We start from the raw sequence: 25,977 nt of genomic DNA on the forward strand, positions 1-25,977 counted from the left end.
CAGCATCTTTTGGGCACCGCCTCTATAAGCGCCGTGGCGCGCACGCGTACTGCCGCTGGGCCGGGAGATCCCGGGTCCCCGCGCGGAGTGTCTTGAGTTTGCTTCAGCTGCTTCCGGTTTCCCGGGAGCCGGCGCCGCTTTCGTGCTTCCGCAAGCCCCCGCGGCCGCAAGCGGGGACGGAAGTTTCGGAGCGGCGGGGCCGGAAGTTTCGGAGCGGCGGGGCCGGGGCGAGCATCTTTTCTTCCACCCTTTCCGGCAGAGGCCTTGTCGCTGCGGGCCGGACCGCAGGGCGCCCCCGATGGCGGCTCAGCGGGTGGAGGTGGACGGCGGGATCATGGAAGGGGTGAGTGCGGGGCAGGGCAGGTGGCGGAGGGAAGCGAGCTTGCCCGTCTGATGTTCTTTCTCTCCTCTCCCACCCACACCCTTGGCAGGGCGGCCAGATCCTGAGGGTGTCTACAGCTCTGAGCTGTCTCCTGGGCCTCCCTTTGCGGGTACAGAAGATCCGAGCCGGCCGCAGCACGCCTGGCCTGAGGTGAATGGGGGCCCTGGGGGGCGGGGCCGCGGGACTAGGGGGTGCGGGTGAGCGAGCGCCGGGCGGGGGAGGGGGGACGGGCTGCTGTTTTGGGGCCTGGGGTTTGGGTCGCCCTGTGTGGCTGGGGAATTGGCAGCCCGGGCGTGATGGTTGTTAGAACCGGCCCCAAGGTTGAGGAATTTGAAGCCAACCTCAATGCTCCGGGGCACCACGCTCCAGCTGGGGCGGTTAGCGGTAGTAGGGGCTGTGCGGTCTTGACAGCCTGAAGGGGCAAATTGAGAAAATAGGCCCGCGTTCATTCTATATAGCTAAAGTTCTCTGGTCTCCTGATGAGTTGTCTTTTAAATGTTTTCTCCCGTCATTGAGTTTATTAAGTACCTGGAGAGGTTGCGGCAAAGGGCAAGAGGGTTCAGGACAGCACAGCCAGGAGGGCGGTAGGATACCGCACTTTTTAACCAGTGTATTCTCTGCTGCTGCATATTTCAGAATCCTAGCTCAGGCAAGGACCCTAACATATTATTCTAGCTTACATTCAGACCTCTAAGAAGTAACGCGTCCAATCAGAATTAGCAGTTGTGGACAAGGAAACACGTTGACCCTTGAACTTGCTTCGATCTGCCTGCAAAACCAAGCAGGTCATAGCTAAGTTTCAGGCATAGGCACCTATTAGAATGGGACCCAGGTTGAAGCCAAACTGATTCCTTTGGATATTGTAATAGATGAGCAATCTCTTGGTCTTTTATTTTATCCACATTCCATTTTGAAATTATTAAAAGGCAATTATTAATGTGTGCAAACATTAATTACCTTATTCATACCAGTTGTTTGCAGCAATCAATTTCACCAGAAGGAAAATCCAATTTATTAAGAATGTGTTAGGTACTTCATTAGTTTGCTAGAGCTGCCATAATACCAGACTGGGTAGCCTAAACAACAGAAATTTATTTTTCTCACTGTTCTGAAGCCTGCAGGTCCAAGATCAAGGTGTTGGCAGGGCTGGTTTCTCTGAGGGCCATATGGGAAGATTCTTTCCAGTCTCTCTTCTTGGGTTGGAGATGGCCTCACTCTTGCTGCCTCTTCACATGGTCATCCTTGTGTGCATGTGTACCCCTGATGTCTATATGTCCTAATCTCCTTTTATAAAGATACCACAAAGAATAGATTAGGGCTTACCCTAACTGCCTCTTTCTTTTCTTTTCTTTTCTTTTTTTAAGGTTTTATGTTTAAGTAATCTCTACATCCAACATGGGGCTTGATTTAACAACCCTAAGATCAAGAGTCCCATGCTGTACTGACTCAGCCAGCCAGCTAGCCAGCCAGCTGTCCCCCGTCTCTTTTTAACTTAATCACCTCCTTAAAAGCCCTAACACCAAATAGAGTCAGAATCTGAGGTATTAGGAGTCAGGGTTTCAACATAAGAATTTTGGAGGAACACCATTCAGCCCATAACAGGTTCCATAGATTATTCAATGACATGCAAGTGAGATTGGTGGCCCTGGGATAGGTTTTCAGCTTTCCTCTCTGTATACTTCTCATTTGCAACAATGCATCTATGTATGTGCTTTTAGCTAAAGTAAGTGGTTTGGAAGGAACCAAATGATGCCTTCAAGCAGGTAGTCTGGGTCCCTAAAAACTCAAAAGAAGCTCTGACACTGAAGATATGGCACTTGTTGTGGTTAGACCTTGCTCTTTTCTTGCCATTGCAGTTTTATAAATGGGCCATAAAATGTGGGGCTATAGGCAGTCTGAATACACACGTTTTGATGCAGTATTATGACCTGAAGGCCTCAACATTTATCTGGACTGGAAATGATTCGAGATTTGTGTGATGGGCAATTGGAGGGAGCAGAAATCGGCTCAACAGAAATAATATTTACACCAGAGAAGATTAAAGGTGGAATCCACACAGCAGATACCAAGACAGCAGGGTATGTATCACTTATCTTCCACTAAAGTATGGGTTTTAGGGTGAGACCTGGATTCAGGTGCAGGTACCACCTACCATTACTAGACAAGTTGCTTAACTTCTTTGGGCTTTAACTTCTTCACTTTTATTTTTTTATTTTATTTTTTTTAAGATTTTATTTATTTATTTGACAGACAGAGATCACAAGTAGGCAGAGAGGCAGGCAGAGAGAGAGAGGGGGAGGCAGGCTTCCTGATGAGCAGAGAGTCCAATGCAGGGCTCGATCCCAGGACCCTGGGATCATAACCTGAGCTGAAGGCAGAGGCTTAACCCACTGAGCCACCCAGGCACCGCACTTCTTCACTTTTAAAATGGAGATAAAACACTAACCTTTTAGGGACAGAAATGATGTAGTTTTGGGTATCTAATTGCTTATTAATTGTAGCTATTAAATCTAGAATTTTCCTTTGTGCATGGTATAGCCCGTTTGTTTCTTTTCATTATTTAGAAATGGACTGTGGGAAAATGACCAAGTTTTTATGCTCTGTAGTAAGAGTAGTTTTTGCATTGTATGTAGCCTATCTAGTTCTTGGCTTGCTGCTAATTATGGACCATATTCTACTATTAGTCTAGGTATTTTTGTTGTCTTTTAATAGATACTTATGCTACCCTGTTTAGAAATGTTTAGATCTGATCTTGGGGTACCCCCCCTTTGGAAAATGGATATTTAACAATTAAATTGAGCCTTTATCCTTTTCCAAGAATTCCTCCTTTTATTGATAACACACAGAGAGCACATTTTTTTTGTTTTCTGAGTTATTTGGCTGATTGCTATTGTAAACTGTATTGTTTTACCAAAATCCTATTTTTACTGGGAAATTTGATAAAATAAGAACTAGTAATGTAAACCTGATGCTACTTTGTATCAGAAACTGTTTTAATAGATTTTGATTATTTTAGTTTATGAAAATATTTAGTGGGCACCTAGGTGACTTAGTCGGTTAAGTGGTTAAGTGTCTGCCTTCGATTCAGGTCATGATCTCAGAGTCCCGGGAGGAAGCCCTGAATCAGGCTTCCTTCTCAGTGGGGAGCCTGCTTCTCCCTTGCCTTCTGCCCCCCCCTTCACCCTCCACCCCCACCCCATGCTCTCTCTCTCACTCTCTCAAATAAATAAAATCTTAAAAAAAAAAAAGAAAAAAAAATATTTAGTGATAAGTGAGACTTGGGTATGGTGTGAATAGACCTCTGTGAAAAGGGACCTGCTGCCAGGCCTAAGGTGAGGTTTTCTGACTGAGAACTTTCTAAGGAGATTAAGGAATTTTGAGGTATCTTTATTTATAGCCAGCATGTTATTTTGGATATTCTCCTGTATAGGAAGGGGGGAAGTTAGATAGTTAACCAACTGTCTAAAGGTTAAAACAGAATTACAGAATTTTGAAGCTGCAAGAAGGAAAATAGAAACCGTGTATTTCCAGTTCTTCCTCCACTTTGTGAATGAGAGAATAAAGAGCCTCTGGGGTTGAGTGATCTACCCAATGTCATGGAGTCAGGGACAGAACTAGATTAGAATGTAGGCCTTCTGGCTTCTAATCCACTAGACTATATGGGAAATGAGTTTAAAGTTGCAAATCCAGCTCCATTCATGAGACTTAAACTAAGCTTTTTCCTAGCAAGAAACGCATCTTACTTACTCACATTCTAACATTTTTATCTTACACTGTGATTATAGTACCATGTGTTTTCTCAGGTGTCTACTCTTGTTTTTGCAGTTTCTTACTCTCCTAAAGTTAAGGTTTCCTTTTTTTTAAGCTTTATTTATTTATTTATTTGAGAAAGAGATGGAGAGAGCAAGATCGCATGGTGGGGAGGGGCAGAGGGAGAGAAAGAGGCGGACTCTCCGCTGAGCACGGAGCCCAATACAGGGCTCGATCCCAGGACCATGACCTGAGCCTAAGGCAGACATTTAACCAACTGAGCCACCCAGGTGTCCCTGAGGTTTTCTTTACTATTCTTAGAATCTGATTTTATCTGTGGAGAGGGGAAAACACTTCAAATTTCGGGGTCCTCAGAGGGAATAAACACTGAGAAATTAAGTAGTGTTAACCTTATGGTTTGCTGTAAACTAAACATTTCCAGGTTTCTTCACTTGCTCCTCACTTAACTCCTTAAGAACAGGGATTATGTTGTATATGTTTTCTCTTACAATACCTAATATGTTACGCAGTCAGTAAATGAAATGCATTGTCAGTGACAGAGACTGTTTATTTCAGCACATGTGTGCTGTTAACATGAGAAGGTTAAGTAAAGGTCTGTCTTTTGGTATTAGAGGCTATGTTTAATCTGTACCACAATTTGTATGAATGTGACAGCTCATGTAGATAATCTGACCAAGGGTTTCATTTTATAAAATACTGCATATTCTAGAATTAATTCGTGTGATTTCTCACATTATTTTACTATAATGACCAGAGGTGAGTTACAGCAAGGATTATTTCCTTTAAACTTACTTCAATGTAAATTATTCAGCTGTCCGTCTTTGTAAAAGATTATTCCGTCATATCATAAACTCCATGATGGTAAGTACTGTATCTTGATATCTGGAACAATGCCTTGTGCATGGTAGAGATTCAGATGTAATTATTTAAGTATTTCTCGACCTCGGCCTTGATTTGTGTGTGTAACTATCTGTGATTGTAGAAAAGTTCTTACAATTTAATTGACTCTATTTTCTTCGCTGTATTTTTAGGCTTTAGCTATATTAAGTGGATTTTCATAGATCGCACTTTCAAAAATCCTTTTATAAAAACTGTAAGAACAGTTTTATTTAAAAAAATTCTTTTTTTACTTCTATGTAACTTAAAGATTACTTGACTAATGAGGTAGATTCAAACCTAGATTTGCTGATCATTTAAGGCCCGTTCCTTTTGTGAAATACTGTCTTTCCTTTTATTTATTTATCTGAGAGAGAATGAGAGAGAACAAGCATGAGAGGGGGAAGGTCAGAGGTAGAAACAGACCTCCCCACTGAGCAGGGAGCCTGATGCAGTACTTGATCCTGGTACTCCAGTATCATGACCTGAGCTGAAGACATTCGCTCAACCAACTGAGCCACTCAGGTGCCCCAGAAATGCTGTCTTTAAGATTCAGGATTTCCTTAGTTACTGAGGTGTTTTGTTTTTTTGTTTTTGTTTTTTAAGTAAGCTCTAGAGACACCTGGGTGGCTTAGTCAGTTTTGCATCTGCCTGGGTTCCTGGGATTGAGCCCCACATCAGGCTCCTTGCTCAGCAGGGAGTCTGCTTCTCCCTCTGCCTGCCGCTCCCCCTGCTTGTGCTCTCTCTCTCTCTCTGACAAATAAGTCTTTAAAAAAAATGAAGCAAGATCTACGCCTAGTGTGGGGGTTGAACTCATGACCCTGAGATCAAGAGTTGCATGTTTCCAAGAACCATAAGATACCTGGGAATAAACCTAACCAAAGAGGTAAAGGATCTTTACTCATGGAACTACAGAACACTCATGAAAGAAATTGAAGAAGACACAAAAAGATGGAAGACCATTCCATGCTCTTGGATCAGAAGAATAAACATTGTTAAAATGTCTATACTGCCTAGAGCAGTCTACTTTTAATGCCATTCTGATCAAAATTCCACCGGTATTTTTCAAAGAGCTGGAGCAAATAATCCTAAATCCTAAATCCTGGAATGAGAAGAGACCCCGATTTGCTAAGGAAATGTTGAAAAAGAAAAACAAAACTGGGGGCATCACATTACCTGATTTCAAGCTTTACTATAAAGCTGTGATCACCAAGACAGCATGGTACTAGCATAAAAACAGACACATAGACCAGTGGAACAGAGTAGAGAGCCCAGATATGGACCCTTAACTCTATGGTCAAATAATCTTCAACAAAGCAGGAAAAAATACCCAGTGGAAAAAAGACAGTCTCTTCATTAAATGGTGCTGGGAAAATTGGACAGCTATATGTAGAAGAATGAAACTCGACCATTCTCTTACACCGTACACAAAGATAAACTCGAAATGGATAAAAGACCTCAATGTGAGACAGGGATCCATCAGAATTCTAGAGGAGAACATAGGTAGTAACCTCTTCGATATCAACCACAGCAACTTCTTTCAAGATATGTCTCCAAAGGCAAAGGAAACAAAAGTGAAAATGAACTTTTGGGACTTCATCAAGATCAAAAGCTTCTGCACAGCAAAGGAAACAGTCATCAAAACAAAAAGGCAACCCACAGAATGGGAGAAGATATTCACAAATGACAGTACAGACAAAAGGTTGATATCCAGGATCTACAAAGAACTTAAACTCAACACGCACAAAACAGATAATCACGTCAAAAAATGGGCAGAAGACATGAACAGACACTTCTCCAATGAAGACATACAAATGGCTATCAGACACATGAAGAAATATTCATCATCACTAGCCATCAGGGAAATTCAAATTAAAACCACACTGAGATACCACCTTATACCAGTTAGAATGGCCAAAATTAACAAGACAGGAAACAACGTGTGTTGGAGAGGGTGTGGAGAAAGGGGAACCCTCTTCCACTGTTGGTGGGAATGCAAGTTGGTACAGCCATTTTGGAAAACAGTGTGGAGATTCCTCAAGAAATTAAAAATAGAGCTTCCCTATGACCCAGCAATTGCACTACTGGGTATTTACCCCAAAGATACAGATGTAGTGAAAAGAAGGGCCATCTGTACCCCAATGTTTATAGCAGCAATGGCCACGGTCGCCAAACTGTGGAAAGAACCAAGATGCCCTTCAATGGATGAATGGATAAGGAAGATGTGGTCCATATACACTATGGAGTATTATGCCTCCATCAGAAAGAATGAATACCCAACTTTTGTATCAACATGGACTGGACTGGAAGAGATTATGCTGAGTGAAATAAGTCAAGCAGAGAGAGTCAATTATCATATGGTTTCACTTATTTGTGGAGCATAACAAATAACATGGAGGACATGGGGAGATGGAGAGGAGAAGGGAGTTGAGGGAAATTGGAAGGGGAGATGAACCGTGAGAGACTGTGGACTATGAAAAACAATCTGAGGGTTTTGAAGGGGTGGGGGGTGGGAGGTCGGGGGAGCCAGGTGGTGGGTAATATAGAGGGCACGTATTGCATGGAGCACTTGGTGTGGTGCATAAACAATGAATTCTGTTACACTGAAAAGAAATTAAAAAAAAAAAAAAAGAGTTGCATGCTTTACTGTCTGAGCCAGCCAAGTGTGCCCCCTCTCTTTTAATGGGGTGTTTTTAAACTTTAGACTTGAGGTTACATACCTGCCTGCCCAGTTGTCTGTGTTCGGCTCATTTTGATGTGTAGTAACACCATGTTCTTGAGACTTTAAAAAGAAAATGTGGCTAACCCTGTTTTGCCTTCTTAGGAGTGTGTGCCTCTTGATGCAGGTCTCAATGCCCTGTGTTCTCTTTGCTGCTTCTCCATCAGAGCTTCGTTTAAAAGGTGGAACTAATGCTGAAATGGCACCACAGATTGATTACACAGCTATGGTAAGGGCCTTTGTTGTTGATGAACTGAGATGATTTCTCATGTATTCTTCTGCATCTCTATCCTATATTTAATATGTCCTGAGTGGTTTGTGTGCATACCTGTTCATTTCTTCATGGTGTCTAGTTCTTTTGTGGGAGAGGGTAATGGATTGTGTTTAGATTTTGTGTTGTATCTTAGAACAGTGTTCATAGTGAACAATTAAATGTTAAACTTTTAATTTTGGTTTATATATCAGTTATTTTATTTGAAAAATAGAACTCTCCTATGTATTTTTGTATCAATATTTATCCATAGTGCCTTCTTGCCAGCTCAGTGCAGAGCACTTTTGTTTAATAAATATGCGTGTTGAATCAGTGAGTATTTGTGGTTTAAGTAACAATAAACTGATTTTTCAGGTTTTCAAGCCAATTGTGGAAAAATTTGGTTTCAAATTTAATTGTGATATTAAAATGAGGTAAGTTACTTATTTGTTAGCCCTTCGACCCACTATTTATACTTAAAATTGTGAGAAAGTGAGACATTAGAGAATTATTCTGGAACTCACTACTTCTTGTAGTAATTAGGAAATAGAGTTTGTAGGAAATAATTGTGCTTCCTGGGCTTAAAAACAGAAAGCAGCAGGGGGGCATGAGGACTTGAAAGCAGCCACATATGGTGTTTGCTTGTTTCTAGGGAGAAATATTTTCAAGGGAATCGCTACACTGAGGGACCTTCACGTCTGGTGTTATCCATGCTCAGCACAGACTGAGTACTTTCTGTGTGCAGAAGGTGGATTAAGCATGGCAGGGTCATAAAATGGACTCTCCTCCACAATGCAAATCAGTTATTTTCCAAAGAAACACATTGATTTTTCAGATTTTTTCTCTCCAAGGCTTCCCTTCTGCCACATAAAAACAAGGCCAGATTTCTTCATGAGCATTTAAATGTGCTACATACAGTCTTGGTCCATTGTTCCAGTTTACCTTTCTAGCTTCATTCCCTGCACCCCCATGCCCCATGTATTCTAACACACGTTTACTTGCTCGTTAAACCTACTCTGCCTTTGGGTTTTCATTTCTTTGTTCATGTTTTTCCTTTCCTGCTTTCTTAAAAACTAGAAATCCTACATTTTTTCATAGTGTAACCTGTAATTTCTTGTGTGAATTGTCCATGAGTGTGTCTCTGTTAGAATTCATATTTGTACCTCTCTTGTGGTCTTTTTTACAGGCTGGTGTGGTCTAGTATGTTGTCTGTGCGGCCATGTATTTATCAGATGGGGAGCTCCTTGTGGATAGGACCGCTGTTACTCTCTTCTTTATGTTGCCAGCGTCCTCTATAGAATAAAGTGACACTCAGTATTTGAGTTACAATTTTGTTAGTGTTTAGCTACTTCAGTATTCGTCATATATTACTGAGGACCTCCACCTTGCCAGATTTTTTTTAGGGTGCTGGAATATAGCAGGAACAAAACAGACAAGGTGCTGCTGTCAAGGAGCTTATATTCTAAAACAGCACGGTCAAAAAGAACTTTCTGCGTTGAGGGAAATGTTCCCTATCTGCCCAATATAATAGTCACTAGCCACATACGACTGATGAGCACTTGAAATGTGGCCAGTGTGACTTGGGAGCTGAATTTTAAATTACATTTAAATTTAAATGGTCACATGCAGTCTGTGGCTACCATATTGGACAGCACAGACTCAAAACATTACTTGGAAATTTCAAACATGAACTCTATGTTTGGAGATCATTCACATGTTATTTTGTTGTAAATGTTTAGCTTTATTTTTGTTGTACAAGCAGTTTATGTGAGTGTTTGTTATACTTTCTGTAGGGGCTACTACCCAAAAGGGGGTGGTGAAGTGATTGTCCGAATGTCACCAGTTAAACAGTTGAATCCAATAAATTTAACTGACCGTGGCTCTGTGACTAAGATATATGGAAGAGCTTTTGTTGCTGGTGTTTTGCCATTTAAAGTAAGTTGTCTGGAAGTGTATGTGGGTTTTGGTATTATGTCATATAAATTTTGAAATTATTGAAAGCACTCATTTTTTTTTGAAGATTTTATTTTTAAATACTCTGTATGCTGAACATGAGCTAGAACTTAAATACTTGAGATTGAGAGTTGCATGCTCCAGTCCATGGGGTACCTGGATGGCTTAGTTGGTTAAGTGTCTGCCTTTGGCTCAGGTCATGATCCCAGGGTCTTGGGATTGAGTCCCTCATTGGGTTCCCTGCTCAGTGGGGAACCTGCTTCTCCCTCTCCCTCTATGCTCTGTTTCTCATTCTCTCTCCAGTAAATAAATAAAATCTTAAAAAAGAAAAAAAAGAAAAAAAGAATTGCATTCTCTACTGACTGAGCCAGCCAGGTCCCCCTAACGCACATAATTTTTTAATACATTTTTTTCATTAAAAATTTTTCCTAAATATCTATGCTCTTTACTCTTGAAAGTCTAGTTTTTATATAATGCACATAAAAGTTATTATTGTGTGTTCCTTTGAAGGCTTGAAAATAATTGTCAAAATAATCATTAATTTCTTTTATTCTATTTTTCTGTCTTGCCACAATAGGTAGCAAAAGATATGGCAGCGGCTGCTGTAAGATGCATCAGAAAGGAGATTAGGGATCTTTATGTTAACATCCAGCCTGTTCAGGAACCTAAAGACCAAGCCTTTGGCAATGGAAATGGAATAATGTGAGACAATACACTTTTTCCTGGGTACTGATTGAGAGCTCTGAGATAATTATCCTGTTTAAGTGAAAGATCTGTAGTTTTTCTGTTGAAATAGTACAGTTTTAAAGGCATATTTTTAAGGACATTCCTACCTAAAACAGCAGTATGATGAATTAAGACCATTATTTTATTCAGAATTTTCCTCTGGGTATGGTTTGCTTTTCATTACATTGTAAGAGTTCTTTCACTCTTAAGATGGCTCTTAAACTAATCAGAAGCTGATCCTAATCTTTGAAGCTGATCCTAAGAGAGACATTTCCAGTTGTTTTTCTGTACCTCAAATGTGAAGTCCATTGACATGTAAATGTTAGATCTGGCAAAGATCTATTTAGAAAATAATTATATTAATTTAATTAGGAGTTATTGATTTAAATATAAAAATGCTTTAATTTTTTGAAGTATGAGAGTGTCTCTTGTGGATAAAAAGTATCTTTCAGAGTTTCTATTAAAGGATTTAAATGCATGTCCTACATTTGATAGTTCTATCTAAAAACTATAAAACAGGGTACTTGGGTGGCTGAGTGGGTTAAGCATCTGCCTTCGACTGAGGTCATGATCCCAGGGTCCTGGGATGGAGCCCTGCATCAGGCTCCCTGCTAGTTGGAACGCCTGCTTTTCCCTGTCTCTCTGCTGCTGCTCCTGTTTATGTGCTTTCTCTCTCTCAAATAAATAAAATCTTAAAAAAAAAAAAAAGTAAAAACTAAAGCAAAACCAAACATTTCTGTAGAAAGATCTTTCCTTTTTTTAATTGAAGTGTGGTTGGCATTGAGGTGTATAATATAGTGATTTGACAGTATGTTATGTTTTGCTCACCACGAATGCAGCTTCCATCTGTCACCTTATGATGCCGTTACAATACCATGGACTGTATTCCCTATGCTGTGCCTTTCATCCCTGTGGCTTACTCATTCCATAACTGAAAACCCTGTATCTCCCACTCCCCTTCTCCCATTTTCCCATTCCCCATCCCTTCCCCTTTGACAACCCTCAGTTTGTCCTGTATTTATGGATCTGTTTGAGCTTTTGTTTTTTAGATTCCACATATAAGTGAAATTGTGTGATATTTGTCTCTCTTTGACTTATTTCACTTGGCACACAAATGGCAAGATCTCATTTTTTATGTCTGAGTAGTACTCTATTGTGTATATACATACCACATCTTTAGCTATTCCTCTATTAATGGACACTTGAGTTGCTACTGGCTTTGTAATTATTGATAGATATATACTTATTGCCCTTTTGTTAACTGTTTTCTGGTTGTTTTTGTAGTCCTCTGTTTCTCTCGTGTTCTTCTCTTGCTCCCTTTGTGATTGATGACTTTTGGGTAGTGTTCTTTCTCTTGGTGTTTTCTTTATTTTCTGTGTACCAATATTTTAGTTTTGTGGTTTCCATGAGGTTCATATAAAACATCCTAAGTATATAGCAGTCTATATTAAGGGAGTGGGAGAGCCTGAGTGGGGAGAGAGGCAGAGGAAGGGGGAGAGAGCGATCCCAAGCATACTCTGCCCTGAGCTTAGAGCCCCATATAGAGCTTGATCTCCTGACCCTGAGTTGGTGACTGAAATCAAGAGTCGGATGCTTAATGCACTGAGCCACCCAGGCGCCGCTCATAAAATACTTTATAGTATAGTAGAAATGGTATCTTTTATTGTGGATGGCAGAACTTCAAGGAGAGTCATTCCTTGCATGTGAAACGGTTAGAATCTAGTGTGACTTCTTGTCGGAAGTGCTGAAGGATACTGATGCTCTGATGAAGTTGGACTATGCTAGTTGTGCCGCTCCCTATATAAAGAATTTCACTTTTGCAATGTACTAGATAGATCTAATTCTACATACTTAATAATCACTATTCCACTATATTGTATTTGCATGTAATTTTAGAATATATCATAGATAGTAATACTTTTTTTTTTTTCCTATGTAGCATTATTGCTGAGACATCCACCGGCTGTTTGTTTGCTGGATCATCGCTTGGTAAACGAGGTACAGATAAATGAATGGGGGTCCACAATTTCCAGAGCTAGTGTAAAACTTTTCAATTATCTGTTAGGATTTGAATGTTATAGCATGATTGATGGTAAGTATAAAAGGATATGGTTAATAGATTATGTTTTAGAGTCAGACTTTTCAGTCTTTCTGCCAACTTAATACTTAGAAAAATTTCAAAGTTATAGAAAAGTTGAACGGCTAATGAACATCCATCCGCTGTTCTCCAAGATTTACCAGTAGTGAACTTTTAGCTACAAGTTTGTGAATTTCTGAACTATTTCAATGTAAGTTGCAAATACTGTCTTACTCTTGAATACCATAGCACGGATGTCCAGAGAGTAATACCTAAGTAATCACAATAGCATTTTACACCCAGAGAATTTGTCTGTTATATTCAGATATAACCAGTTGTTTCCAAAATATTTTTTACAGCAGTGTTTTGTTTTTTTGACCACTCAGCTAATTGGTCATGTCTACTTAATTTCTTTTCTTTTTTTTTTTTAATTTTTAAATTTTTTTTATTAACATATAATGTATTATTAGCCCCAGGGGTACAGGTCTGTGAATCTCTATACTTAGTTTCTTTCCTACTGCAGAATAGTCTCACTTTGCTTTTTCTTTCATGATACTGACGTTTTGAAAAGTCCAGGCCATTTTCTTATAGGATTTCCCACAATTTGGATTTGTCTGATTGTCTCATGATTAGATATATTCAGGTGAAACATTTTTAGTGGGAATAGGTGCATTCCATTGTATCATAACAGGGTAGGTGATAATGTCAGTTTGTCTTTTATTGATAAAGCTGGCTGTGATCACTTGGTTAAAACAATGTCTTCCAGGTCTGTTGGCTATAAATCCTTTCCCTTTTTAAAAGTAATAAAGTCATCTGGGATAATACTTTGAGACCATTTGATTATCTTATTCCTCTACAGCTTTCATGCAGTGGTTTTAGTGTCTATTGGTGAATCTTCCCTGCATTAGTTATTACATTGGTGATTTCAAAAAACTGAATACTTTTGTGAAAGGGAAGTGTAGTTAAGATTTAGTATATTTGGGAGAAGAGATACGTGTATACATTGGATTGTAATATTTGAAGTTACTTTTGCCACTGAGGTCACTTCGAGTTGGACTCCTTCTTACTTGTGTGGTAGCTGCTTACTTTATTGCTACTTTGTAGATCTTTAAAAGGTACTTCCCCAGGGCGCCTGGGTGGCTCAGTGAGTTAAGCCTCTGCCTTCAGCTCAGGTCATGATCTCAGGGTGCTGGGATTGAGCCCCGCATCGGGCTCTCTGCTCAGCAGGGAGCCGGCTTCCCCCCTCTCTCTGCCTGCCTCTTGTGATCTCTCTCTCTGTCAATAAATAAATAGAATCTTAAAAAAAAAAAAAAAGTACTTACCCTTGCAGTTCTGTTTAACCACATTTATTACTGCCAAAAATAAAAAGTTTCAGGTAAATCTTAGTCTTCTCACTTGGTAGATATAGATACCAGTTGGGTATCAGATCTTATCAACATAATGGAATAAGTAAAATCATAATGACATAATGAATATGACATAACTGAATTCTATTTAAAACTGTGCTATATAAAGTGTGATTGGTGGACCAGCAGCGTATCAGCATCATCTTGGAATTTGTTTGAAATACAAGTTTGGGGGTTTATTTCATACCTATCAAATTAAAATCTCTGGAAGTTGGGCCCAAGAATCTGTTTTAACAAGCTCACTGGAGCCATCAGAAAAGATGAATATCCAACTTTTGTATCAACATGGATAGGACTGGAGGAGATTATGCTGAGTGAAATAAGTCAAGCAGTGAGAGTCAATTATCATATGGTTTCACTTATTTGTGGAGCATAAGGAATAACACGGAGGACATTGGGAGATGGAGAGGAGAAGGGTGTTGGGGGAAATCGGAGGGGGAGACAAACCATGAAAGACTGTGGACTCTGAGAAACAAACAGGGTTTTAAAGGGGAGGAAGTAGGGGTATGGGTGAGCCTGGCAGTGGATATTAAGGAGGGCACGTATTGCATGGAGCACTTGGTGTTATGCACAAACAATGAATCATGAAACACTACATCAAAAACCAACAATGTGTTGTATGGTGACTAACATAACACAATAAAAAATAAGTAAATAAATTTGGAAAAAAAAACAAGCTCACTGGATACTTCTGATGTACAATGAAGTTTGAGAAGTAGTGGTCAAAAATACATTTAGAGTATGCTAATTACTTGTTAGATATGGGGAGGAATCAATATGGATAGTGAACCACATTGATTCTTCCCTTTACCTAACAGTCTTGAGAAAGCAAAGATAATGGAAAATATAAAGCAGGTACTAGAAGCCCATGTAATACGTGATAAGTGCTGGACAGGCATTGGGTAGAATATGACTTCATTGGGTACCAAGATGTGCCAGGTAGTGTATTCTATGGTCATAGTGGAAGAGCCACTGTCCTGCTTCCTGGCTTAGTCTGGCAGAGGAGACAGGACAGTATGATTTTGCTATTCCCAAACACAGGGGAAGAACAGCTAATTCTCCTTTGGGAGCTGATTGACTCCAAATATGGCTTCTGCCATTCAGCGATCCTTGAAAGGGTTCTGTAGATAAGTAGAAATTAGCCAGATGACAAAGTGAGCTAAGGAGGAAGGACATGGGACAGTGCTGACGTAAAAGAGTTGTATTCTCTGTTTGGGCAGTACAACCAAGTATGACAGGTACAGGATCTGGAGTGGGGGAGTGGAGATGAGGTTAGAGAGGTTAACAGAGGCCAGATGTTGAAGCACTTCATAGGCCGTGGAAAGGACTTTGAGTTTCATCATGAAAACACAAATATTTTACAGAGGAATGTAATATCAGATCTTTAGAAAGATAATTCTGATAGATATGTGGAGGATAAGAAGAAAACCATTTTGGAGGCAGGAGGACAAGACTGTTGTAGCTGTTCAGGTCAGAAATGGTGAGGGCCTATATGAAAGAAAGCGGTGACTGGGACTAGAGAGGGGAGTTCCGATAACAAGGGTATTAGGACGGGGAGTAGATATTTGGTGACCAGTTGCATATGGGAAGTGAGGAAGGCTAGCTTGGCTAACTGGAAACACTTACAAATTGTGATATAGGAGGTGGAGTTAGTTTGCCAGCATAGATGATAGTTTTAGATATGTTGCATTGAGATTGTAAAGCGACCAGTACTCTGTTATCAGCAATACCTAGAATGAACTTTGCTGGTCAGCTCTGAAAAATGTCTACTATTCCATCAACACTTATCCTTACTTCGTCATATGAGACCACTTTTACTTTGAAGTTGTCTTTGGACAATACAGTTTCAGAGTGCACAGTATTTATTTCTAGAGTTATAACAGAAGGAGGGAATAGATGATAGGGCAACATACTTGTTCAGAGTGACTGACTCCTGCTGGTGCTCTCCCTTGTTTCCTAGCAGGCATAGATGTCAAATGAGATGTCATTAGTTAATGTCAAGGCAGCTTGGGGTCTTATCGCTCAGCCTAGGTTGTGTATATATTTAAGGATGTCAGAGAAAATGTTGTAGCTTGCATTGTTCCCCTTCATTTCTGATGGAGAAAATGTCCCCTTTCATTTCTGACTGAAATTAACCAGAACATTACCAGACCCTGAACGCTAACATCTAAGAGTTATTACCTGAAGCAACATTAGCTGCTTGTCCGTGCCGTTGGTTGTGGTAGGAACAGTAACCTGTGAACTAGTCATTTTTCACTGTCTCAGTCACTAAAACTAATTTGATCTTCATTTCCTTATCTATTGAGTGAGAGACTTAGCCTGGAGAATCTCTCAAGTCCTTCTAGCTATAACATTCTCTGATGTTGTAACAAAAGTGAGGTTTGGTTTTGTGTGAGAGTCCTGGGGCTTTGGATGGAGGCAGTGTGTTTTAACAGAGCACCAGACTGAGAATGAGAGGACGGAATATTCAGTCCTGCCGTGATTCTGCATGGCAACTCTGGGCTCTCCTTTTCTGAAAAATGAGATTGGACCACTAGCTGTATGTGAGGACCTCTTCCAACTTTATATGATGGCAGTATGGACAGGATATATTTTGTCTTTACATTGTTGTGTATTCTTTGCTTGCTCTTGTCTTTCTGTTAGTTATGTTCTTTAAACATTTTTTTTAATTTTTATTATTTTTTTTTTAGAGGGAGAGAGAGAGTGAGTGGGGGAGAGGGGCAGAGGGAAAGGGAGAGAGAGAATCTTAAGCTATATGCTCCATCTCACAACCCTGAGATCATGACTTGTGCTGAAATCAAGAGTCGGACGCTTAGCTGCCTGAGCTGCCCAGGTGCTGCTCAGTTAGTTATGTTCTTTGCTGTGGTGGCACAGTGGTCAGCTAAGATGACTTGTGCCTCTGGTTAATCAGTCCCTGTTTCCTGCATGTGGAAATTGCCCAGGTTAGAGTAAGCACTTTCCTTCCCTCCATCAGTGTATGTGGTAATTCATGGCATCCCTCTAATGTCATAAAATCAATCCTTTGACCTTTTCTTTTTAATCTATAACCATTTTGTAATATTGTCCTTTTTATAAGCTAGAAAACACCCAAATCATTGAATGCAAATTTTAATTTGCTGTTACAAACCATCAAAATTGAGACCTTTTTAAGAAATACCCAAAATACCAGATGATTATTTGTCCATAGAAAAACATTAACATTTCAGAGGAAATTAGGGTTTTGCTCTTTTGTGTAGAATAGTACTAATAAGCAGATTTCTCATATATACTTCATTTTGTTGAGTTGCCACAGACCTCTAGTAATAGCTGGTAATGATGTAGATCTACTTGTACCATTATTCACTATCAAGGCAGCTGGGTGAGAGGGAGTGTGAACGGCTCTGGGAAATACTTCACCGCTTGGCAGAGAAATCTTAGCCCATCTGCTGCTCACTAATACTGCCAAGCCAGAAATTCTTTCCTTCTCCCTCATCCTCTGTGCGAGTTTTAGCCATTCTTCAAGAACTCACGTTGAGTCCTTAATGCTCCATGAAACATTCTCTAATTGTTCTAGAAGCTATAGTCTTTTCCTTTTCTGAACTTTCATTGGGGATATAGTTTATACCTTACAGTTTAGTACCTGCTTATCCTCTGATTCTCTAATATATGAGTATTTTCTTATGTTGCCTTACCAAAGGAACCAGTTACTATTACTTAGTGGTGGGACACACATACTAGGTACTCAGTATTAACTTATTATTAATAGTTTATTATGAACCAGTCACGGTAATATGTGCTTTATAAATATTACCTCTAATACCTGTAACAGCTTTGCAGCTTTTATCATCTCCATTTCCATCTCCACTTGGAAGAGGAAAGAGAAGAGGTTGAGTAGTTGAGATTCATACCATATGTTCCAAGTCACTTCATTCAGTTATGTACTTGACTGATGGATATTGTGAAGATATTTATTATATTATAGTAACCATTGTAAGGAAAAACAGTTAAAATTTTGAAAATTCCACTTTTCTGGGAAATCTTACTGAGGCATATATGTAATCAAATGAATTTCCAAATATAAAATTGAAATAAAAACTAACCACATTCTCATGCCTTAAAAGACATTTTTATTTGTAGCCAGGGGCTTCTTCTGGTTTAAAGTAAATACTTTAAAAGAATCATTTGAGGGGCACCTGGGTGGCTCAGTTGGGTAAGCAGCTGACTCTTGATTTCAGCTTGGGTCATGATCTCAGGGTCCTGGGATCCAGTCCTGGGTCAGGCTCTGTGCCCAGCAGGGAGTCCGCTTGAGGATTCTCTCCCTCTCTCCCTCTGCACCTCCCCCTGCTCATTCTTTCTTTCTCTGAAATAAATATACAAATCTTAAAAAAAAAAAAATCATTTGATATTCTACTACTTTTGACAGCCTTATTTTGTATTTAGCGTTGTATAAAGATTTGGGGCATGTGGAGACTCCAGCAGGGAGTAGGGGATGGCGATAAATATTCTGTCTTATTTTCAAAATAAGATAATGCCTGTTTAAGTCTTAAAGGAATAATATTTTATAATATTTAATATGAGAATTTTTTTGATATGAGAATTTTAATCTGTTCTTCCTTATAGATGAAAATTAATTTTGACTTTTAAAAAATCCTTTAATTCTAATAGAATTGCCTGCAGACTAATTATAATACATATAAACTGCACATTTTAAATTTGAAGTTGAGGCATAGCATTATGGGATCATAACTTGGTTATAAATTGGTTTCACAATTAGTACTTTTATTTATTTTTTTATTTTTTAAAGATCTATTTACTTATTTTGAGAGAGAGTGTACAAACAGGAGGGGCAGAGGAGAAAGAGAGACAATCTCCAGCAGACTCCATGTTGAGTGCAGAGCCCCATGTGACCCCGAGATCATGACCCCGAGATCATGACCTAAGCTAAAACCAAGAGTCAGACACTTAACCAACTGATCCACCCAGTCGCCCCTCATAATTAGTACTTTTAAAACAGGGCCAAAGCAGCCTGGTTTTTCCTCCACTAGGTTCATTTAAAGATACAAATGATTTGCCTCTGCTAAGCTCCCAGAAGTATTTTAAAGGTCTTATCCTAAAAATTGCATTGGGTGAATGTAGAGGCCTAAAAAAATGTTACACCAGTGCTAACTGGGATATTTTAATTCAACTTTTTGCCTCTTCATGATTTAGTTTTTTCCCATCGTGTCTGTCATAGGTGTAAATGCGGACAAGGTCGGAATTGAAGCTGCTGAAATGCTCTTAGCAAATCTCAGACACGGTGGCGCTGTGGATGAGTATCTGCAGGACCAGGTAAGCATGCTCGCGGGAGAGAGACCTTGTAGATCCAGAACTTCATCATCATCATCCTCTCTGGGAGCAAGTGGTGCTTTTCCATCCACAGATTGTTTGGGTAGAGCTTCAGCCAGTCTTCTTAAACTAGTGAGACTGTCTGCACCAAGTTGGCTTAAGATACTGGGTAGCATTTCCGTCAGCTGCTTTGTCTCAGCATGGCCTGTCGTGGTAAAGTGTTCACTGCCAGCGATGCCTGAACTTTGGGGTTGTTAAAGTGGATCACTGTTCCTTGGTTTGTGAACATATTCACTTCAATACTAGAGATATTATTTACCCCTAACTTCTTTAAGGAGAACTGAAGTTTTTTATCATCTGCTGTAGCAGTTTTATGAACCACCCTCTTCTTTCGACGAGCAGTTCCTTTCCCACCAATGCGCAGTTGTGCTTGCAGTTTGGCGAGTTTCTCCTGGTTCATGATAGTTTGTTTCATCTTGTTGGGGTGGAAGTGGGACCGCGTGGGGAACTAGGGTTGGAGCTCAGGGGGTCTCAGGTGGACCAGCTGAGATTAGGTCTGAATATAAATTTTAATCATTGACTTTTGAAGACTAATTGGCATGTCCTAGTTCCAGTTTTTAAATATTCTGGAATTACATACCTCACATTTCAGTTTTCAGCTTGACCTGGCTACAGCATTTGGCCCAACGGCTCGCTCTTTCCTTCTTGAAATACTTTCCTCATTTGCTTTCTTTTTTTAATTTTAAAATTTTTTAGAGTCGCTGGTGGGTGCAGAGGGAGAGGGAAAAAATCTTAAGCAGGCCCACGCCCAGGACAGAGCCCGACACAGGGCTGGATCTCACAACCCTGAGATCATGATCTGAGCCAAAATCAGGAGTTGTATGCTGAACCAACTGAGCCACCCAGGCACCCCTCTCACTTGCTCCCTGAAACATGATCATCTTTCTTTTCTCCCTGGCTGTGTATTCTAGTCTTTTTGCTAGTTTGTTATTACTATTGTTTTCATCTTCTCAACTCTAAATTTTGGAGAATCCCTAGGCTCAGGCTCATGCATCTTTTCTTTATCTGTATTCACTTCCTCAGTTGTTTTGTCCCGTGTCACAGCTTACGTACCATCTGTATACAAACAACTCCCAAATTTATGTCATTGGCTCAGGCTTTTCTCCTTAACTCCAAATTCATATCCCTTGAGCCTGTCAGTATTTCTACTTGGATTTGTCATAGACCTCTGAAACTTAACATATCTACTTACATGGAGAGATACTGGTGAATGTTTCTAAGTAAGATCTTTTTATGGCCCACTGTCTTGATAGATTTTCTTTTTTTCTACCACACTTTTTTCTCCTTAATCTCAAATCAGCAATCTGTATTTAAAAATATACTCTTCAGGATTTCTTAACCAGTTTCTTCTTTCTTTTTTTTTAAAAAGATTTATTTTTAAGTAATCTACACTCAGCGTGGGGATTGAACTCACAACCCCAAGATCAAGAGTTGAATGCGCCTCTGACTCAGCCAGCCGGGCGCCACCCCCCACCCACTGCTTTAACTAGTTTCTTAAGACAATTACCCTTGTTTCTAGTCTCTTCTTACCCTGGTATACTCTATACTCCCAGTAATTCTGTATTAGTGTATTTATTTACCTGTTAAAATGTAATTTTAGAGAGTGGAAGAAGTTTGTCATATTCCAGCTTGTAGAGACAGTTGGTCTGATTAAATAGATTAGCTTTTAACACTATATTTTATTCTTAAACAGTAATTTTAGAAAACCTATGTTAACAACTGCTGCTAAGCATTTCTATATGATATCACAGACTGCAGGTGACACAGGTTTTTTATCATCTTCAGAATGATAATAGAAAGAAGTAGAAATTCTTTTAGCTCTTTTGATTTCTAATAGTATTTTCATGTGGTAAGGAGTAGAATTTTAACTCCAAATACTAGTAAACGTGCGAAATTTTTCTTCCTTGTTCTTTTTTTAATAGCTGATCATTTTCATGGCATTAGCCTGTGGAGTTTCCAGAATGAAAACAGGACCAGTTACACTCCATACACAAACGGCTATCCATTTTGCTGAACAACTAGCAAAGGTGAGTATTCCATTAGTGAGAATAATTGATTTTTATTGTAGCCAGTTTTGAGTCAGGTTGTAATAGACAGAAAATTTAATGATTATCATAATTGGTGTCACTCACCTAGTACTTCCTGTGTGGCAGACATTGAGCTAACTCAGCAATTTACTTCATCATCTTATTCTGCATGAGCACTTTATTATTTATTTGAAGATTTTATTCCTTTATTTGAGAGAGAAAGAGAGAGCGAGCGAGCACAGGCAGGGGGAAGGGCAGAGGGAGAGGAAGAAGAAGGCTCCCCACTGAGCAGAGAGCCCAATGCAGGGCTCGATCCCAGGACCCTGAGTTCATGACCTGAGCCAAGGCAGAGGCTTAACTGACTAAGCCACCCAGGCACCCCATATTTACTTATTTGTAAGGATTCATTTACTTATTAGAAAGAGCCAAGAGCTAGGGAGAGGGACAGAGGGAGAAGGAGAATCTCAAGCAGTCTCCCCGCCAAGTGTGGAGCCCGACATGGGGCTCAATCCCAGGACCCCAAGATCACAACTTGAGCCGAAATCAAGAATCAGATGCTCATGAGCCATCCAGGTACACCTCTGCATAACCATTTTAGATGGCTGTTTTTTATTATTCCCATTTTCCATGTGAATAAAGTAAGGCAGAGGGATTCAATTAATTGCTCAAGACTGTATAGTTTCTTAGTGGCAGAACTGCACTTTGGGTAAACCCAGGAAAGCATACATCAGAGCCCACATGTGGTACTGCCTTACAGAGTAAAGATGTTTTGGTGAGAACTATGAAATCAAATCATAGGGGATTTATAATTGGTCATAAACTTAAATATTTATATAATAATTTAAATGTTTCATTTTCTTGTGATTCTGTGGTAGAATGGAATATTTGCTGAAATTTTCATACCAGTCCTCTTAACTTTTGTAAGACTAGATTTACAGTTTTTTGTGAAATAAGATTTAGTATTGTATCTTTTTTAAAAAAGTGACTTTTATTGTACCTTTTTAAAAAAAGTGACTAACATGTTTATCTCATCTGGAACTAACATAATTTCTTTATAGAAAATTTGGAAAATAAGGGGAAAAAAGTGCCATAATTCCCTTTTGCTAGTAAAACCACTGTTGACCTTTAGGTATTTTCCCCGGAAAAGTGTTTTCTCTTTGTACTTTTTTTTTTTTTTTAAAGATTTTATTTATTTATTTGACAGACAGAGATCACAAGTAGGCAGAGAGGCAGGCAGAGAGAGAGAGGTGGAAGCAGGCTCTCCACTGAGCAGAGAGCCCGATGCAGGGCTCAATCCCAGGACCCTGAGATCATGACCTGAGCCGAAGGCAGAGGCTTTAACCCACTGAGCCACCCAGGCGCCCCTCTTTGTACTTTTTTTTACACTTAATGCACACAGCTTCATTTCTTGCCTTTTCCAGTAACTTTGCATAGTTCCATTTTGCTATATAGTCTTTGTAATTTCATAAAGTGATATAAAATTTATAAGTCAGAATTTTATGAAGGTGCTGACCTTAAGTAGTTTTAAAAATTATAAATCACACTGTTTTTAAAAAAAGCCACTATAAACGTGTACTGAGCACAAAGTCACTGTTACCCTACTCCCTCCAGTTTATTTGTACGATTTTTAATAACATGGGGACATAGATAAGGGGCACCTGGGTGGCACAGTCCGTTAAGCGTCCGACGCTTGGTTTTGGCTCAGGTTTTGATCTCACGGTTGTGAGATCGAGCCCCACATCAGACTCTTCACTCAGTATAGAGTCTGCTTGAGATTCTCTTTCCCTCTCCCTCTGCCCCTCCTGCTTGTGCTCTTTCTCTCTCTCTGTTTCTAAAATAAATAAATAAAATAAAAATAATAATAATTAAAATAAAATAAATAAATAAGTTTAAAAAAAAGAAAAAAGCTTGGATAAATTTTGGTTCAGTTGTAGGAAAAGGCTAATAGGAATTAAAAGCAAATTATATTTGATATCGAGAGATCGTTAGCTGTATTTTTTATTTTTCCATTAATGCTGTATTTCCATAATGCTGTATTTCCATTAATGCTGTCTTTCTTTGTGGACTATAATCTCCTTGAGAGTAGGGACCAAGTTGTATTCATTTGATCTTCTGTTTTATAGTACTTTGCATGTAATAGACGCTGACATGTTATTTGAAGTGAGTACCCAGTGAAAAGTACTGTGACCTGGCATTTATAGCTCTGGTTTCTTTTTAACTTTGTTGTCTTTTAACTGAGGGACTTTGGGTGAGCTGCTTTGCCTTTCTGTGCCTCTGTGCAGATAATTGATCTGTAAAATCAGAGACTGGTGCATAGTCCCTTAAGACTCCTTCCAGCTCTAAATTTTTGTAGTTTTCAATATGTTTATATATAGGTTAGAAATGGTTTCCTTGACTGTTCCTATGTTTCATGTTTATATAATGTTTACAGTGTGAAGAAATATTTATGCATATGTAGTTACATAAATAATTTGGCTATATAGCTCAGAATTCAGTGTGTATTCTTTCAGCAATAATTTTCAGTATTACTGTGTATCAGTACACTGCCACATAAAACTGAAACTGGAATAATTTGTGAATATTATTATTTAACAGGGCCCCAGAGTGATGGTTTTCAAATGGTATTTCATAGAATCCTAAGGTTTTAGGCACCCTTGAAATCCCTTTGCTACAAATATATAAACCCACTCAGTTGGTTTGATTTTAATTGTTTTGTTAGAATGAACACAGTAGCTTTAAAAAAAAAAAAAAGTTTCCAGAATACAGTAATGGAGATCGTATATTTCAAAGCCAAACTTGAATTCGTTAACAAGTCAAAAATAACACTGTTAAGCCAGAAAAGATGAAGAGCCTCCCCCCACCTTCCTTCTCTGAACTAGATTTTTTTTGAATAGCATACTTAGGGAATAAAATTGGCAAGAAAAATTTGAGGGAAATTGAAAACTTGATACTTGACAAAATAAGAGAAGTATAAATGCTTCAGTGCCCCGTCTTAGAAAAAATTTAGGAAGTAGGTAGTGAAGGTATGTTACAGTTAACAGTTGATATTTTAAAAACGATGATTGCCTAGCCTACAGACATCCTGGGATTTTGATTCAGTGGTTACGGAGTGGCTATACATTCTGGCAGGCTATACATTCTGACAGAACTGCACAAGCATTATTTCTGAACAAGAGTCATAGTTCTGGAGCAAAATATTTTATATCCAGACTACTGAATTTCTCATGAGTCATTTGATCTTTGTGCCTCTAGCTGCTTCAATAAAATGAGTTAGATATTAATTACCTGACTTTTTAAGTAGGATTTGTGGGCTCTCCTTTTATCCCTCCTCATATTAATTATATACTAAACACTTCTCTGGTTTCAGGCTAAATTCTCTGTGAAGAAATCAGAAGATGAAGAAGATGCATCTAAAGACACTTATATTATTGAATGCCAAGGAATTGGAATGACAAATCCATATCTATAGGGTATTTGCCTTTTAAATAATACCTCAATGATTTATTGCACTAATCCATAAATACTAGAAAATAATGAATAAGAAGTAACTTATTAAAGAACCTGACATAAGCATGGAGATGAAGTACAGAGTGTTGTAGATTTGCTGAAAATTCTTCATCAAATTAATCTTACTTTGACTATCTCCTGAGATAAGGACAAGGAAATAAAGAGCTGATGGATGTGTATGATAGCTGATTTCAGTATTAAAGTATTGATATAGAACATTCATTCCACCTGAAGTGTGTTTTTCTTCTTATATAATAGATTAAGTCAGGGATGTAGATTTGGTCTGTAATTTGGATCTCGTTCTAATCACTTTACCAAAACATTAATTAAAGTATGATGAGGCAGCTTTTTGCACAGGTACTTATTGTGTCAACAATAACATTTAATAAGCACTTTCTCGTTCAAATTATGTGTACCTTCTTTACAACGGACATTTGGTAAATATTGATTTTGAATCTGTGGAATGTTTTAAAATCTAACAATGAGGATTGCAAAATTTGAACCCTAGTAAATTAGTCCAAATTTTCAACCTTGGTATGTTTTTGTTTGGCTTTCAAAACATTCAACAGACTCAAAATCTAATTAAAAAATAATAGAGCACCTTTAGAACAGAGTGTGCCTTTCATCACACTTTATTATCTTATACCTAGTCAGCTTCCTCATTTAGATTACTTCCTGGTTGCTGCAGGCAGTTGAGGTTGTGACTTAGATGAAAGTGGTTTGGTGTTATCAGCTAACTATGCTGTCCTGTAATACAGTGAGGAAGTCTTTTTTTTTTTTTTTAAAGATTTTATTTATTTATTTGACAGAGAGAGATCACAGTAGGCAGAGAGGCAGGCAGAGAGAGAGGAAGGGAAGCAGGCTTCCTGCTGAGCAGAGAGCCCGATGTGGGGCTCGATCCCAGGACCCTGGGATCATG

At 39.1% G+C, this 25,977-nt stretch overlaps 1 protein-coding gene and 1 pseudogene across 2 annotated transcripts; one reads left to right on the forward strand and one right to left on the reverse strand.

The window, feature by feature from the left end:
- Positions 1-207: 207 nt before the first annotated feature.
- RTCA (RNA 3'-terminal phosphate cyclase) lies at positions 208-25,280 on the forward strand. 2 transcript variants are annotated; one of them, XM_032867219.1, is made up of 11 exons: positions 208-343; positions 432-532; positions 2,317-2,460; positions 7,854-7,977; positions 8,374-8,432; positions 9,792-9,933; positions 10,529-10,653; positions 12,617-12,675; positions 19,373-19,467; positions 21,447-21,551; positions 24,919-25,280. In XM_032867219.1, the coding sequence occupies exons 1-11, from the start codon at positions 299-301 to the stop codon at positions 25,018-25,020; spliced, it is 1,101 nt and encodes a 366-aa protein (XP_032723110.1). In that variant the 5' UTR covers positions 208-298; the 3' UTR covers positions 25,021-25,280. The 2 variants fall into 2 exon arrangements, with proteins under 2 accessions (XP_032723110.1, XP_032723111.1); XM_032867220.1 differs by lacking the exon at positions 208-343 and having other exon boundaries at positions 433-532; positions 2,302-2,460.
- Positions 19,488-19,939, reverse strand: LOC116873436 (annotated as a pseudogene).
- Positions 25,281-25,977: the final 697 nt, after the last annotated feature.

The sequence above is a fragment of the Lontra canadensis genome, unplaced genomic scaffold (assembly GCF_010015895.1).
Source record: "Lontra canadensis isolate GAN:19392208 unplaced genomic scaffold, GSC_riverotter_1.0 scaffold33, whole genome shotgun sequence".
NCBI lineage: Eukaryota > Metazoa > Chordata > Mammalia > Carnivora > Mustelidae > Lontra > Lontra canadensis.

Bases quoted from the DNA above. Each gene is read 5' to 3' on its own strand.
- RTCA (XM_032867219.1), top strand. From the start codon at position 299: ATGGCGGCTCAGCGGGTGGAGGTGGACGGCGGGATCATGGAAGGG. The intron at 533-2,316 runs GTGAATGGGGGC...TATGACCTGAAG, and splicing joins CGCAGCACGCCTGGCCTGAG to GCCTCAACATTTATCTGGAC. The intron at 7,978-8,373 runs GTAAGGGCCTTT...CTGATTTTTCAG, and splicing joins AGATTGATTACACAGCTATG to GTTTTCAAGCCAATTGTGGA.